Source organism: Chrysemys picta, chromosome 9 (genome assembly GCF_011386835.1).
Source record: "Chrysemys picta bellii isolate R12L10 chromosome 9, ASM1138683v2, whole genome shotgun sequence".
NCBI classification, from domain to species: domain Eukaryota; kingdom Metazoa; phylum Chordata; order Testudines; family Emydidae; genus Chrysemys; species Chrysemys picta.
Window position 1 is genome coordinate 44,125,180 of NC_088799.1, and position 14,884 is coordinate 44,140,063.

General features: G+C 56.9%; 1 protein-coding gene across 1 annotated transcript; it reads right to left on the minus strand.

Moving 5' to 3' along the window:
* Window positions 1-7,673: 7,673 nt before the first annotated feature.
* LOC135973721 (fibrinogen-like protein 1-like protein) lies at window positions 7,674-12,498 on the minus strand. The gene is made up of 3 exons (XM_065558088.1): window positions 12,248-12,498; window positions 10,718-10,861; window positions 7,674-8,729 (listed from the first exon to the last, which is right to left on the minus strand). The coding sequence occupies exons 1-3, from the start codon at window positions 12,249-12,251 to the stop codon at window positions 8,101-8,103; spliced, it is 777 nt and encodes a 258-aa protein (XP_065414160.1). The 5' UTR covers window positions 12,252-12,498; the 3' UTR covers window positions 7,674-8,100.
* Window positions 12,499-14,884: the final 2,386 nt, after the last annotated feature.

Here is a 14,884-nt window from a genome sequence, read left to right on the forward strand (position 1 = left end):
TGATTCCCTCTTTAACGTTCTGTCTCCCTTGGCGTCGGGCCGTGTGGCCCTGCCTCTGCACCAGGGTATTGCCAACATCTCAAACTCCCTGTGGCAAACTCCTGCCTCCTTGGCCCCAATCTCAAAAAAGGCCGAGAGGAAATACTTTGTGACGGCGAAGGACCATGAATACCTGTATTCCCACCCGGGACCCAACTCGCTCGTTGTGGAATCTGTAAACCACAGAGAGCATCAGGGCCAGCCCGTGCCCACCCCCAAAAACAAAGATGCCAGGAAACTGGACTCCTTTGGCAGAAAATTGTATTCATCAGCTAGCTTCCAGCTTCGCATAGCTAACCACCAGGCCTTACTGAGCAGATACGACTCCAACCTGTGGGAGTCCCTGCCTAAATTTGAGCCCCTCCTCCCAGACCGGGACAGGAAGGACTTCAAGGCTCTGATAGATGAGGGGTCATCGGTGGCTAAAGCGGCCCTGCAAGTGGCATCCAATGCTGCTGACACGGCGGCCTGCTTGATGGCTTCCACGATCACCATGTGCAGGGCTGTCGACGGAAGCGCAATCACTGATGCAGGACCTCCCGTTCGATGGCAAGGCGCTCTTTGCAGACCAGGCAGACATCAGGCTGCAAGGGATGAAAGATTCCTGCACTACCTTGCAGACCTTGGGCCTCTGTCCCTCCGGCTAAGAATAAGGCCAAATCGCTTCCGGCAGCTCAGCCTGCAAGTAGCAGATATGAGCCCCCGTACAAAAGGCCCAGAGACCAGAAGCGTCGGTCTCAGCGGCAGTCCCGCTCTGCCCCACGGCCTGGTCCCTCTAAGGGCAAGAGGCAGGGAAAGAGGCATTTTTGACTCTCTGCAGGGGGGCACCAGGCCTGTTGCCAGGGAGACCCCCCCCCCGATTAATAAAGTTTGTGTTCTGCAACCGATTGTTTGCCTTCCTCAGGGCGTGGTCCCACATAATTTAAGACCAATGGGTCCTCAGTACCATTTCCAAGGACTATGTGTTGCAGTTCACCTCACCCCCGCCAAATCACCTGCCCTCCATGATGGCCCCGGGGAACCCGGACCATGTCCGCCTCCTGCGTCAGGAGGTGGATCAGCTGCTCCACCTAGGGGCAGTGGAAAGGGTACCAGTTCAGTTCCAGGGCAAAGGGCTCTACTCCCAATACTTCCTGATCCCGAAGGTGAAAGGGGGTCTCAGGCCTATTCTGGACCTGCGCAACCTGAACAGGTTCCTAACCCGTTCCAAGTACCACATGGCGTCCCTGACCTCTATTATCCCCTCCCTGGATCTGGGGGACTGGTATGCGGCCCTGGATCTCCAGGACGCGTACTTTTACATCCATATTTTCGAGGGGCACAGACGCTTCCTCCGATTCATGGTAGGGATGGACCACTACCAATTTGCGGTCCTCCCCTTTGGCCTATCCACGGCTCCCAGGGTTTTCATGAAATGTATGTCTGTGGTGGCGGCCTACCTCAGGCAGGAGGGCATACAAATCTTCCCTTACCTGGACGACTGGCTCCTCAAGGGGGAGTCTCGTTTCGAAGTGGAGTCCCATATGGAACTGCTCCTCTCGACATGTGCTGATTTAGGCCTGGTCGTGAACGAGACCAAATCAACATTAGTGCCCATTCAGCGCATAGAGTTCATTGGGGCCCTGCTGGACTCCTCCAGGGCCACAGCCTCTCTCCCCCTGGACAGGTTCGAGACCTTAAGGGATCTCATCGCCTCAGTTACGGCCATCCCGGTGACCACGGCGAGGGCGTGTCTTGGGATTCTGGGACACATGGCGGCATGCACTAACGTGGTCCACCATGCCAGGCTCCGTATGAGGCCCCTCCAGGTATGGCTGGTCTCCCAGTTCTCCCAAGCTCGGGACGGTCTGGACAAGGTTTTCACAGTCCCGTCCCCGATACTGGCTTCCCTCCTATGGTGGTCCTGCCCAAGCAATATGCTGCAAGGGGTTCCCTTCAGGGAGGCCAACCCATCCATAGACCTGATGTCCGATGCTTCAGACCTCAGCTGGGGAGCCCACATGGGGGACTTGCAAACCCAAGGAACGTGGTCGGCCCCGGACTTGCCCCTTCACATAAACTTCAAGGAGCTCAGGGCGGTACAGCTGGCGTGCGTGGCTTTCCTCACGCACCTCCGAGGCAACATGGTCAGAGTCCTCACGGACAACACTGCTGCCATGTACTATATCAACAGGTAAGGCGGGACTCGCTCCCTAGCCCTCTGCCGGGAAGCCCTGAACCTATGGGAGTTCTGTATAGCCCACAATATCTCCCTGAGGGCGGCTCACCTCCTGGGCGCCCGCAATAAGCAAGCGGAACGCCTCAGCAGGGTCTTTTCCCCCCAGTACGAGTGGTCGCTCCACTCGGAGGTTGCTCACCAGCTCTTCCAAGAGTGGGGAGCTCCCCAGATTGACCTGTTTGCAATCCATCAGAACCAGTGTTGCCCCAGGTTCTGCTCCAGGGGAGGGGTGGGGGAAGGTGCAATCGCCAATGCGTTCCTCCTGAACTGGTCAGGCTAGCTCCTTTAAGCCTTTCCCCCATTCCCCCTCATCGCCAAGGTCCTTCAGAAGGTGAAAGCGGACAAGGCGAAAGTCATTCTCATAGCCCCGGCGTGGGCCCGCCAGCACTGGTACAGGCCCCTCCTATGCCTCTTAGCGGCCCCCTTGAGGGCGCTACCCCTCCGCCCGGACCGCCTCTCCTGGGATGGAGGGGGCGCCTCCTCCATCCCAATCTGGCCGCGCTTCACCTGACAGTGTGGCTGCTCCATGGCTGAATGAGGAGGAGAATAGGTGTTCGGAGCAGGTAAGGCGAGTCCTCCTGGAAAGCAGGAAACCGTCCACGTATCAGACGTACGTGGCGAAGTGGTCCAGGTTCGCCAGGTGGGCGAGTGAGCGGAGAATGTCCCCCTTCGCCGCACCTCTCCAGTTTATCCTGGACTGCCTCTTATCCCTTAGGGCCCACGGACTGGCACCTGCCTCTGCCAGGGTGCACCTGGCGGCCATATTGGCCTTTCACCCGCGGTGCAAGGCCACTCGGTCTTCTCCCACTTGATGACCTCCTGTTTCCTGAAGGGCCTTGACTGTTCGTTCCCATATGCTAGGTCCCCCGTGCCACAATGGGACCTCAACCTGATCTTGTCCCGTCTCACGGGACCCCACTTTGAACCCCTGGCCACGTGTTCCTGGTCACACCTCTTGTGGAAGGTGGCCTTCCTTGTGGCGAGCACGTTGGCCCGACGTGTCTCAGAGCTCAGGGCCTTAACCTCAGTACCCCCTATATGGTTTTCCATAGGGATAAAGTACAGCTCCGCCCACACCCAACGTTCCTCCTGAAGGTGGTCTCTGCCTTCCATATGGAGCAGAGCATCTTCCTCCCCATGCGCTGTCCTAAGCCCCACTCCTCTAACAAACGCCGCCTACACACGCTTGATGTGCTTGGGGCGTTGGCTTTTTATCTGGATCGGACTAAGCCATTCCACAAATCCTCTCAACTCTTTATTGCCTCAGCCAAGCGGGCAAAGGGGCAGCCCATCTCCACCCAGCGGCTTTCCCACTGGATCACCTCGTGCATACGCACGTGTTATGATTTGGCAGGGATTCCCCCGCCACCGATTGTCCAGGCACACTCTACAAGGGCTCAAGCCTCATCAGCTGCCTACGTCGCCCATGTCCCCATCCAGGACATTTGTAGGGCAGCCACTTGGGCCTCAGTTCACACATTTACTTCACATTACGTGATCGTCTCCCAGTCTAGGGATGACACCAGGTGTGGCAGGGCAGTACTTTGTCCCAAACCATCGTGAACTCCTACCCATCTCCAACAGATGTTGCTTGGAATCACCTACTGTGGAATACACAGGAGCAATCACTCGAAGAAAAAAGGACAGTTACCTGTTCCGTAACTGGTGTTCTTCGAGATGTGTTGATCCTGTCTATTCCACACCCCGTCCTCCTTCCCCTCTGTCGGAATTGTCCGGCAAGAAGGAACCGAGGGTGGGGGGAGCCTGTGAGTCCCCTTATAGCGCGATATACAGGTGCCACTCCAAGGGTTGCCGTGGTGCTCCCCCAGTACAGGTATTGCTAAGGGAAAAACTTCCGGCGCCGGTGCACGTGGCGAGCACGCACACCTACTGTAGAATAGACAGGAGCAACACATCTCGAATGCCAGTTACAGAACAGGTAACTGTCCTTTAGGGATAGTCTAGGTTTACTTGGTCCTGTCTCAGTGCAGGTGGATGGATTTGATGACCTCTTGAGATCGCTTTCAACCCTATATTTTTACAATTCCCCATTGAGGTGGCACAATAAGCAACTGAGGGCTCTTAATACTGTACTGATGCTCCCCATTATTTTAGAGACATACGTAAATGTTCTCCTTATTTCTGTGACTATATCAAAAAGAAAATTCTAATTTGCTAGCCTACTGCTTGGTGTTATACCCTTGGAAATACCTGTTGTGTCTACACTGCCCTGCAGTTTGGACTGTGAGGGCGTGAACAGCTTTGTGCACAAAGTGCTGTGCTGTAACTCCCCTGTGTGGATGCTGCAGGTGTGAACTTAAAGGTCCTGAGTTTGCACTAGTGTACACACCAAGCTAGCTGGGCCTTAGGTCCTGGTGCACAGCAGTGTATGGGTACTGCACAGCTGCTTACTGCCCCGACCTTGGGAGCAGGTGGCAGGGGCGTGTGCAAAGCCTGAGCTCCACTTCCTGGAGCAGAACCAGGACGGGACACTGAACAGAATCACCCTCTCTCTAAAAAACAGATGGGCCCTCGTTTGCTGCCAGCACTTGTGCTGGTTGGTAGGATCTGGCTGGGTTGCTTCATGCAGCTTCTCTCTATCAGGAAAAAGCAACAGAGGGTCCTGTGGCACCTTTGAGACTAACAGAAGTATGGGGAGCATAAGCTTTCGTGGGTAAGAACCTCACTTCTTCAGATGCAAGTAATGGAAATCTCCAGAGGCAGGTATAAATCAGTGTGGAGATAACGAGGTTAGTTCAATCAGGGAGGGTGAGGTGCTCTGCTAGCAGTTGAGGTGTGAACACCAAGGGAGGAGAAACTGCTTCTGTAGTTGGATAGCCATTCACAGTCTTTGTTTAATCCTGATCTGATGGTGTCAAATTTGCAAATGAACTGGAGCTCAGCAGTTTCTCTTTGGAGTCTGGTCCTGAAGTTTTTTTGCTGTAAGATGGCTACCTTTACATCTGCTATTGTGTGGTCAGGGAGGTTGAAGTGTTCTCCTACAGGTTTTTGTATATTGCCATTCCTGATATGTGACTTGCCCATGTGACTCCAGAACTCCATCTTGGAGCTGGACTTTGCATAGGAGAGAGGAGGGGGTCTCCACCTGCAAGAGAAAGTCTATTTAACCCCCTGGGAGACCCCTCCATTTTGTCTTCAGCTGGCTAAAGGGATAGCCTCTCCACCCCCAAGAATACCTGAAAGAGACTGGAACAAAGGACAGTAACTACAGGGAGTGTGAGTGATTGCTGGACCCAGACTAGAAGGAGACTAGTCTGTAAAAAGGAGCATTCTGGAACTGGGGAGGTTTTTATCTGTACCCAGTTGTATTACTGTATTAGACTCAAACATGCGTGTTTTATTTTATTTTACTTGGTAATTCACTCTGTTCTGTCTGTTACTACTTGGAACCACTTAAATCCTACTTTCTGTATTTAATAAAATCACTTTTTCCTTATTAATTAACCCAGAGTATGTATTGATACCTGGGGGGGGGGGCGGGCAGCAAACAGCTGTGCATATCTCTCTATCAGTGTTATAGAGGGCAAACAATTTCTGAGTTTACCCTGTATAAGCAAGGGTGTGGAGAGGGGTCGAGGCAGGCAGGGACAGGGAGCGGGGTGGTTAGATGGGTCGGGGGTTCTCGGGGAGCTGTCAGGGGGGCAGGGGTGTGGAGAGGGGTCAAGGAGGCAGGGAGCAGAGGGGGTTGGATGGGTCAGGAGGTCTGGGGGTCCTGTCAGGGATCAAGGAGCAGTTGGATAGGGCATGGGAGTCCCGGGGGTCTATCTGGGGGTAGGGGTGTGAATATGGGGTGGGGGTGTGGATAAGGGTCAGGGCAGTCAGGGGACAGGTACGGTCCTAGCGGGGCAGTTAGGGTGGGGGGTTCTCAGGAGGGGACAGTCAGGGGACAAGAAGCAGGGAGGCTAGATGGCGGTGGGATCCTAGGGGGCAGTTAGTGGCAGGGGTCCCAGGATGGCGCAGTCAGGGGACAAGGAGTGGGGGGGTTGGGCGTTCTGAGCGGGGCAGTCAGGGGGTGGGAAGTGGGAGGGAGTGGATGGGGGCGGGGAAGGGCGGGGGCGGGGCTAGAGCGGGGCTCCCCCCCGTCCTCTTTTTTGATTGTGGAAATATGGTAACCCTAGCAGACAGGCCCCAGGGTGTGGGGGGGATGAGCTCCCTATAGAGCAGCAGCAGCCCTGAGGGAGCAGGTAGCATCTCTGTGAGGTCGACTCCCGCTGTGGCCGGGGGTCGCTGCCTTTTGGAGCGCCGGGCAAGGAGGATGGGGAGGGCCTGGCTCCCGGCTCGGCCGGAGATTGGCTGAGGTGAACAGGCTCGAGCTGCGTGCCCCAGCCACAGCTGCCCCCGCTCCACTCCCTGCAGAAGGGTGACAAGACACCCTACCATGCCACCCTTCCTTCTGCGCTGCTGCTGACGGCAGCACTGCCTTCAGAGCTGGGTGCCCGGCCAGTAGCCGCCGCTCTCCGACTGCCCAGGCCTCCCCACACACATGGGTCTCACGGGCATGGACAGCCCCCTGACCACGGAGCCTTCCTGGACCATTGCACCCTGGGCAGTTGCCCACTCCCAAATCCAGCCCTGCTCATTGACTTTCAATGAGCTCTGTGCTCCTAAGTAACTCGTGACCTTTGGAAAATCCCTCCCCCCATTTTTGCTTGTTGCTATGTGACTGTCCTACTGCGGCCAGCAAGCAACAGCCCTTACTGGATCTGTGACCTCTTCACCGAAGCACATGGCCAGGCAAAGCTGGGGGCAGAGCCCTGATTCTCAGGCTGAGGAGCGGCTCCGCCTGCTGTGGGAGTGGAATACACCCCGTGTCTGCCCCACAGGCTCTCTCTGGGTATTGTATCGACAGCAGGTAGCCCATAGTCTCCTCTCCCAGCATCCCAGTCTCTCCTCCCCCAAACGTGAGAAAGGACTGGTGGCCCAAGGAGTTACTTTTGGTGCAGTTGGCAGCAACGGGCCCACCCCAACAACCCTACACTAGGGCCTGATCCAATGCCCACTGAAGTCAATTGAAGATTGTCTGTTATCAACTGGCTTTGGACTAGGACCTACTTGCACACGTGGACAGTAATTCAAGGTACTGATTAAAGGGCTCCTCAGGCCACTGCTGCAGCTACCCAGATATCGTCAGACGTGCAGGCCTGGCTTTTAAATCCTGCTAGGCCATTGCCGAAAATTCCCTCACAGCAACCTGCAGACCCCTACGACTGTGGGGCAACGAACCCAGCCAGGTCTGCCAGCCCAACTCCCCAAGGCAGGACAGCTGAGAATACTGGGAATGGATCTACGCAGTACGGTGCCCACGAGAGCACAGCAGAGAGTAAGTGGCAGGGAACAGAAAGTTACCAACTGGGGCCACCACATTTAAAATGCCTTTTTAATGTGAAGCTTTAATCCCTGCTAATGAGCAGTGGAGCGGGTGTTTATAAAAACCCTTCTGTGTTTCTGGATTTCCCCACCCCTGTGACCTCTGGAACTGCCCATGAGTCTGAGAGCAAAAGACACTGAAAAGTCACTACGGATCCGAGGCATTTACTCTCCCCGGAGCTTCTACATCTGGATACTGCAGGTTTTGCAAATGATTCTTCTGATTACGAAAATCACTAAGTCAAGTCAGCGCAAAGCACAAGTGCCCAGCAGAGATTAGCTCAGAAAGTGCACGGAAGAAAAGAAAAGAGAAAGTTGCCCCATTTTGGATAAACATGATACTTCCCCCTCCGAGTTGGGTGTGAGGTTTGGCCATGACACACGCTGACCCTTTTCCCTCCCTTTGTGGAGCAGGGGTTGGCCTCACTGCAGACAGGAGGGTGGGGAAGGGGTGACTAACAGTAGGACGCTGGTTTGATGAGGATGGCAGAGGCTTGGCAGTTCCCACTACAGAAACTACCCCAAGTGATGCTCCCTTTGACGTTCAGTCGAACAGAATGACAAGCCAAGTACCACCAGCCCCCCTCATAGCTAGACGCACAGTTCCCACTGGAAGTGTCCTGATCCAGGTCTTTAGCAGAGAACTTCATGTTGTCATGCACGGTGGTAGGATTGTTTGAAGTCATGGCGTCCCCTGCAGTCCCAGTGTAAGAGCCCAGCCTCAGCCTGTAGCCATTGGACTCGTCTTCCAGACCGAAGAGGTTGTAGTCTGCGTATTTCATGGTGCCGGATGAATCGTGGATGACAAACCTGACCTGGTAGACCTTCTGCTTGGCGATCCGATAGATGTACTCCGTCCCCAGCCAGTAGTCATCCTGCACGTTGCCAAAGCCGTACTTGTAGGTGCTCCAGGACTCAGCCCAGGTGATCTGTGTGTCGTGCCGGTTCCGCTGGAGGACCGTCCAGCCCTCGCTGGTGCTGTTCAAGTCACAGTAAACGACAATCTGGTGGAATCCTGTGGGCTGGATGACGAAGACGCCACTGACCCTGTTCCAGGTTATCTCGCTGCAGTCCTTGGGCCAGACTGTGCACAAGAGAGAGATCGCTTTCACTAAACCCCGTGGAACAGAACCCTGCTCAGCTCTTCCCACCCTGGGTCAGTGAGAAAGGGCCCCTCCGGTGTGCCACAGACAGCAGTGTCTGCACTGACACCCCGCATGCTTTGCCAGCCCATTGTCAAAGAGGCTTCAACAAGGGATGCAGACACTGAGCCCGAATCTGCTGGCACAGCCCTGGCATTAGGTCCTGTCACCCACTCCAGGGCAGTTTATTCTCTAACTAGCTACTTTGCACGTGCACACGTAGGTTTCCCAGAAGACAAACAGGCCCCTGTTCATACTCTGCAGGGGTTTTCAGGGAGGTGTTTAACACGGCAGACACGATGCGTGGGACACTGCGAGCTAACAGCACCGTGTGTCCTGTGGGGTGACTGTATCTTACAGCAGCGGGTTCTGCACCCCCTCAGCTCTCAGCAAACTCCTGTGCCAAGGGCTCTCCAACACGGCGTGTGTGCTGAGGCCACCGACACCAGCTGCCAGGGAAAGGAGGAGTCTGTGGACTCAAAGGATCTTGCCACTCATCCCAAATTTTGGCTGCAAACTCCCCACACCTGCAGTAGTGAGGGACACGGCCCAGTGGGTCACAGCCCTGGGTCCTGGATCCCACACAGTCTATCAGTGGTGCCACTTTTCCTGCAGAAAGATCATGACCCAAAGCTTCTCCTCTGCAGGACACGTTACAGCCTGTGTGTATCAAGCCCTTTCCCCCACACCCTCCCACCCTCTGTCACCAGAGTTCCTGCTCCCAGGGGCCTGTATAATCCCTGGGGATTCCACTATGGCCCGGTCAGACAATGCATCCCAATGCCTTGTTCTGCCCTGCAGGGAGAAGCTATGTGAATAACTCTTGTTGTTCTTCATATCAGAGGGGTAGCCGTGTTAGTCTGAATCTGTAAAAAGCAACAGAGGGTCCTGTGGCACTTTTAAGACTAACAGAAGTATTGGAGCATAAACTTTCGTGGGTGAATCTTGCGTCTGATGAAGTGGGCATTCACCCACGAAAGCTCATGCTCCAATACTTCTGTTAGTCTTAAAGGTGCCACAGGACTCTGTTGCTTCTTGTTGTTCTTGCATCTCATTTCTGCAAGGCGTGGATAGGTGAAGCATGGGATACTCTTACCGTGGGCCTCTGGTAACTGCGGGTCACTGGCTCGGCTGTGCCGCAGGTTCCCTTTCCCTGATCTGTAGGGACAGGAATTGGGAGATCCGCGTGACATGAGGGGTTTTCAGAGACTGTCTCCCAAGCACCAGAGAGTGTTAGCAGTGCATTCGCCTCCCCTTCTCCGTGTCCCTGAAACCCTCATCCAGGACAAACCGTTCTTCTGCCCACACTTCTGCAAACCCCCCTCACCGCTCTACCCGGCTTCCGTCTGCTCCTCTCCAGTCTGGCCCAAATGCAGCCACCAAACTCACCGCCCGCTCCCATGGTTCTGCCCACACCACCTTGTGCCTTCCAGTCCCTTCCCTGGCTCTGCAGCTCCTCCTGCAGCAGCTTCCAGTCCCCGCGCCACCCCTCCAGCTCTGCACAGCCCTGCCCTGCCTAGCTCGAGCTCTGTGTTAATTCTGCACCAGTCGCCCTGCTGCCTGCGCACCCCCATCTCATCCCGTCTGCCCCTGCCTGGCTCGGGCCCACGCTGCACCAGTTCACTCCTCCACGCCCCCTCTGCTGCCCAAGGCAACCAGCACCTCCTGGCTTTGTCCCATGCTGCTCCCTGCACTGCAATGGGCCAGCCCCTGTGCCCCCCCGAACCTCCCTCCCTCCCTCCCCTCCCTCAAACCACCAAAGAGCTCAGCGTGGTTTGAATAGAGAGCTACGGTTGGATTGTAATTTCTCCCAGTGGCTTCAGGCCTCTATAATCCCCAGGCAGCCAGTGAGTGACGTCCTGGGGCCCCAGGGCTGGCAGGGACCCCTAGGGCCAGAGGGGAGGGCTATAGAAGCAGATACATGACACACCTGCCTTCAGGTGCTTTGGGTGGATGTTCCGGATTGCATGGGTGGGTCCCTTTAAGATGTTCAGGTTGTGTATTTCCAGGGTGAGAACTGGGGCTGACAGGGCCAGCAGGCCGGCGAGGAGCAGGAGACAAGGGCACCGGGCAGCTGCAAAAGGGAAGAGCCGGTGAGAAGCTGGGAACACAAACCCACCCTTCAGGAGCCGCGACTCCCAGTTCCCTCTGCCCGGGAACGGCACAACCGAGAGCTGGGACTCCTGGACCCTCCCGCCTCGCCCAGCACAGCCTGGCACTGCCGCCCTCGCCCATCAGTCTGGCTGGGCAGCCGGCCACCGGCCAGGCATGCACGGGGCAGAGAGGAGACGCTAGGAACCGGCCCCGTTGGGACAGAGACTCCCAGGAGGGGGGCGGGTGCTGAGGAGTTTGGGACTCGCCCTGGAGAAATGTTCCCGCCCCACAGAGACACCCCTGTGCCATGGAAATAACCGGGCAGGGAAGGGCGGGAGAGTGGGTGAGAGAAAGGGAAAATGGAGATTGGGGCTGGGGGGTCACTGAGAGCCCTGGGAAGGCCTGAAGGGTGGGTAATGAGAGCCCCACGGACAGGGGGGTGGGAGGTATGGCCACAGAGCCGCAGGGAGGGGAACCCTGAGGTGTGGGGGCTGGGGTGGGTACTGGGAGTTCCTCCTGAAGGGACGGGGGTTGGCCAAGGTCACTCAGCCCCGGGGTGTGGGAGGGGGACTGGCTGAGGGCACTCAGAGCCCCAGGAAGTGGGGGGGGACTGAGGGGAGGGACTGGCCAGGGGCACTCAGAGCTCGGGGGAGGGGCTGTCCGGCGGGGGCACTCACAGCCCCAGGAGGTGGGTGGGGGAGGGGCACACAGGATTTCAGGAATTCCCTGGCAGTGAAGAGCTGCTGGCGGCAGGGAGGAGCCAGCCGTGACAATCCTCACTTGGGATCCCTGGCTGGGCTAGTGGCTATGGGGGCCCGTGGCCAAGCTGCAGCGGAAGGTGACCTGAAGGAAATGCCTCGGCCTCCGGCTAGGAAGGGCCTGGGCCAGACAATGACCCACCGAGCAGTGTCCCAGCTCCCTGCCCCCCACCTGCGGGGCACGGCCCCTCCTCTGTAGGGAGGTTGGCATGTACCTTAGTGCTGCTTCCTCCATCCCCAAAGGCCTCTCCCAGCCAGTCTCTGGCAACCCCTGCCATTCAGTACGCACATTACCCTGCTGTGACATACCGGGGGGGGGAACCCTCGGGGATGGGGGGGCTGTCACACAGCTGGGCAATTTAACCCAGCTGGGCCGGGGTGACTGTCTCCCTGGAGCTGGGGTCTGAGCCCAGGTGTCTCTCTGCCCTTCCCCCCAGTTGCCCCCGGGCGAGGTGGGAGCGCCCCACGTTGCGTTCCAGCCCCACATTCACACCCACAAGTGCTGGTGGGTTCCAATCCCAGCTGAACACGCCCACCCGGCCCTAGTGCGGAGCAGAATGGCCCAGCGCTGCCCCACAGACCCTCTGGCTCTCCGAGCCCACTGTTACCCATCACCGCAGCACGTCTGGCCCAGGCTGAACGTTGCTGCTCTGTGCAGAGAGGCTGGCACTTCTCGCTCCTGCCGTACGAGGGGCAGGTGCTGCTACCGACTGCTCCCCCTAACCCCCGCCCTGCTGCGCTCTGGGGATGCTGCCCTGCTGTGGAGCTCTCAGGTGTCTTGAACTGGAATTTGTTTGGAGAGAAACTGCTAAGGAGCCTTATCAGCCCCGAGCAGAGAGTACCTGGGAGCCTGCCTGGGTCGGGTGGGTCTGGTACAGCCTCCCCCAGATAAGGCTCTTCCCTGGACCTGCCACCCATTGGAATCTGGAACGATTCCCTCCGAGGTAACACACGGGGCAGCCAGGGCAGGGCAGGGCAGGGCCTGCTCCCCGGGAGCGTTAGGGCTTTCAGGAGTCAGAGGTGTCAGCGGACAGGTTGTACGTTAAAACAGCGAAGGCAGTTGGCGGGCAGAGGAATTGGGTGCTTTGCCATTGCACTTGATCAGCTCAATTTGAAAATTCTTTCAAAGGAAATCCAGATGTATACATCTGACTGGGGTACATGTACACACATACACATGCACACTCACATGTGCACACACTCATGTGCACATACACGTACACACATACGCACATGTACACATACATATATATACAGACGTACACATACACGCACATACGCTGTCCCCTGGAGCGCCCCAGGATGCGACTGATGGGGTGGCTGGCTATTATGGAGGCACAAAGGGTTTGGGAGAAAATAATCAAGAAGAACTTTTGCTGAAAATGCAAACCTAAGCTGGAAATCTGTGCAGGGCTGGGCTCAGCGAAAATGATCTTTTGAGCTGCTCTCATTAACCGTGGTCCTGTACTTCCTGGTTTGCGTCGGACCCAGGCAGGAGACTGGGCTGCTGTCAGCTGTAGAAGCCATTGGAATGAGCCAGGTCGGAATGAGCCAGGCCCTCAGAGCCTTCTGCCACCAATCGCCCCAGCAGTCACTGATCCACACCAAACCACGTCCTTCCAGTCAGGCAGTTTCATATGCACACGTCAAACCCTTGGTTTGCCACTCAGACACCACGGTGATGGGCACAGTAAGGACCGAGAGATGCTAAACAGGCAGACAGACAAGGAAATAGTGGCCCTGCCTACAGGTGTGTGTGTGGTGCAAACGGATGAACACCAGTTGCTGGCTGAAGGCACAACCTTAATTCCCACATCTCCTGTCTGTCAGCTATCGTTCGCTTGGCAGCCTGAGCTCCGATTTCTAATGCAGCGTTTTGCTCTGGCCTATTGTGGTTCTCATGTCCGTGGGCGCCTTGGCCCCTGGTATCAGGAGCGGTGCAAAGGAGGCTGCTTTTCAAAGGTCCTTAAGTAGGGTTGTCAACTTTCTACTTGCACAAAACCAAACGCCCTTGACCCAACCCCTTTCATGCCCTTCCCCAAGGCCCCACCCCCACTCACTCCAGTCCAGCCACCTCCCTCAGTCGCTCGCTCTCACACCCTCACTCACTTTCACTGGGCTGGGGCTGGGGGTTGGAGTGCAGGGAGGGGTGAGGGCTCCGGTGGGGATGCGGGCTCTGGGATTGGGCTGGAGATTAGGGGTTTGGGGTGCCAGAGGGGGATCCGGGCTGGGGCAGAGGGTTGGGGTGCAGACTCTGGGAGGGAGTTTGGGTGCGGGAGGGGGCTCAGGGCTGGGGTAGGGGATTGGGGTGCAGGTGGGGGTGTGGGGTCTGGGAGGGATTAGGGTACAGGAGGGGGTTCCGACCTGGGGCAGGGGGTTGGGGTGCCGGGTGTGAGGTCTGGGAGGGAATTTGGGTGTGGGAGGGGGTTCCGACCTGGGGCAGGGTTTCTGCGTGCGAGCTCCGGCCAGGCGGCGCTTACCTCAGCCAGCTCCTGGTCAATGGCACACCGGTGCTAATGCAGGCTCCTGACCCCTGGTCTCCCTCCGCTGGCAGGCTCTGAGCAAGGCCTGCCCAGAGAACATGGATGACGAGCTCTCGATCCTGCTGACAGCACCCCCCAGCACAGACAAACTCCAGCACATCTTGGAAGTGAGCAGAATGGGGAGGGGCAGCAGGGGTTTTACCTTAACCCTGGGGACTCCTAGAAAGAAGAGACTGGAAAATCCATGTTTCTATTCGATCCTTCCGAGTATGCATTCGTGATATAAACTCACTGGGTGACCTTGGGGTAACTCACTTCCCCCTTACGGCATCAGTCTTCTCCACTATCAAATCTACACTGGGGAAGAAGGACAGAAGCCCCGACAATCACCTTCACCTCTGGGTGTCTGGTCCTGGGAGCCGAAACCAACTGGACTATCTGCCCCATCTCCTAAACTGCCCTGTCTTTTCCTCCTAGGGCCTTGTCCTTAGTGCTCAGCCTGGCCCCTTCCCAGCTTGTCCCTGACCTTTGAAGGACTCTCCAAGCCCCTTCCCTTGGGGTCTCTCTCCTGGCTGAGCACAGGCTGCCCTTCTATCTCTCAGCAGGCCTGGGTCCTAGTCACAGGCTGCGTCTTGTCACGTGACCCCCACACTTATTCCCTTCACCCTAGGGAGCTGCATCACTTGGACCAGGTGCAGTTGAGCTCCAACCCCTTTCCTGGCCATCTCACCCTGGGACAGGTTGAAACTGGTAACCTGTGGT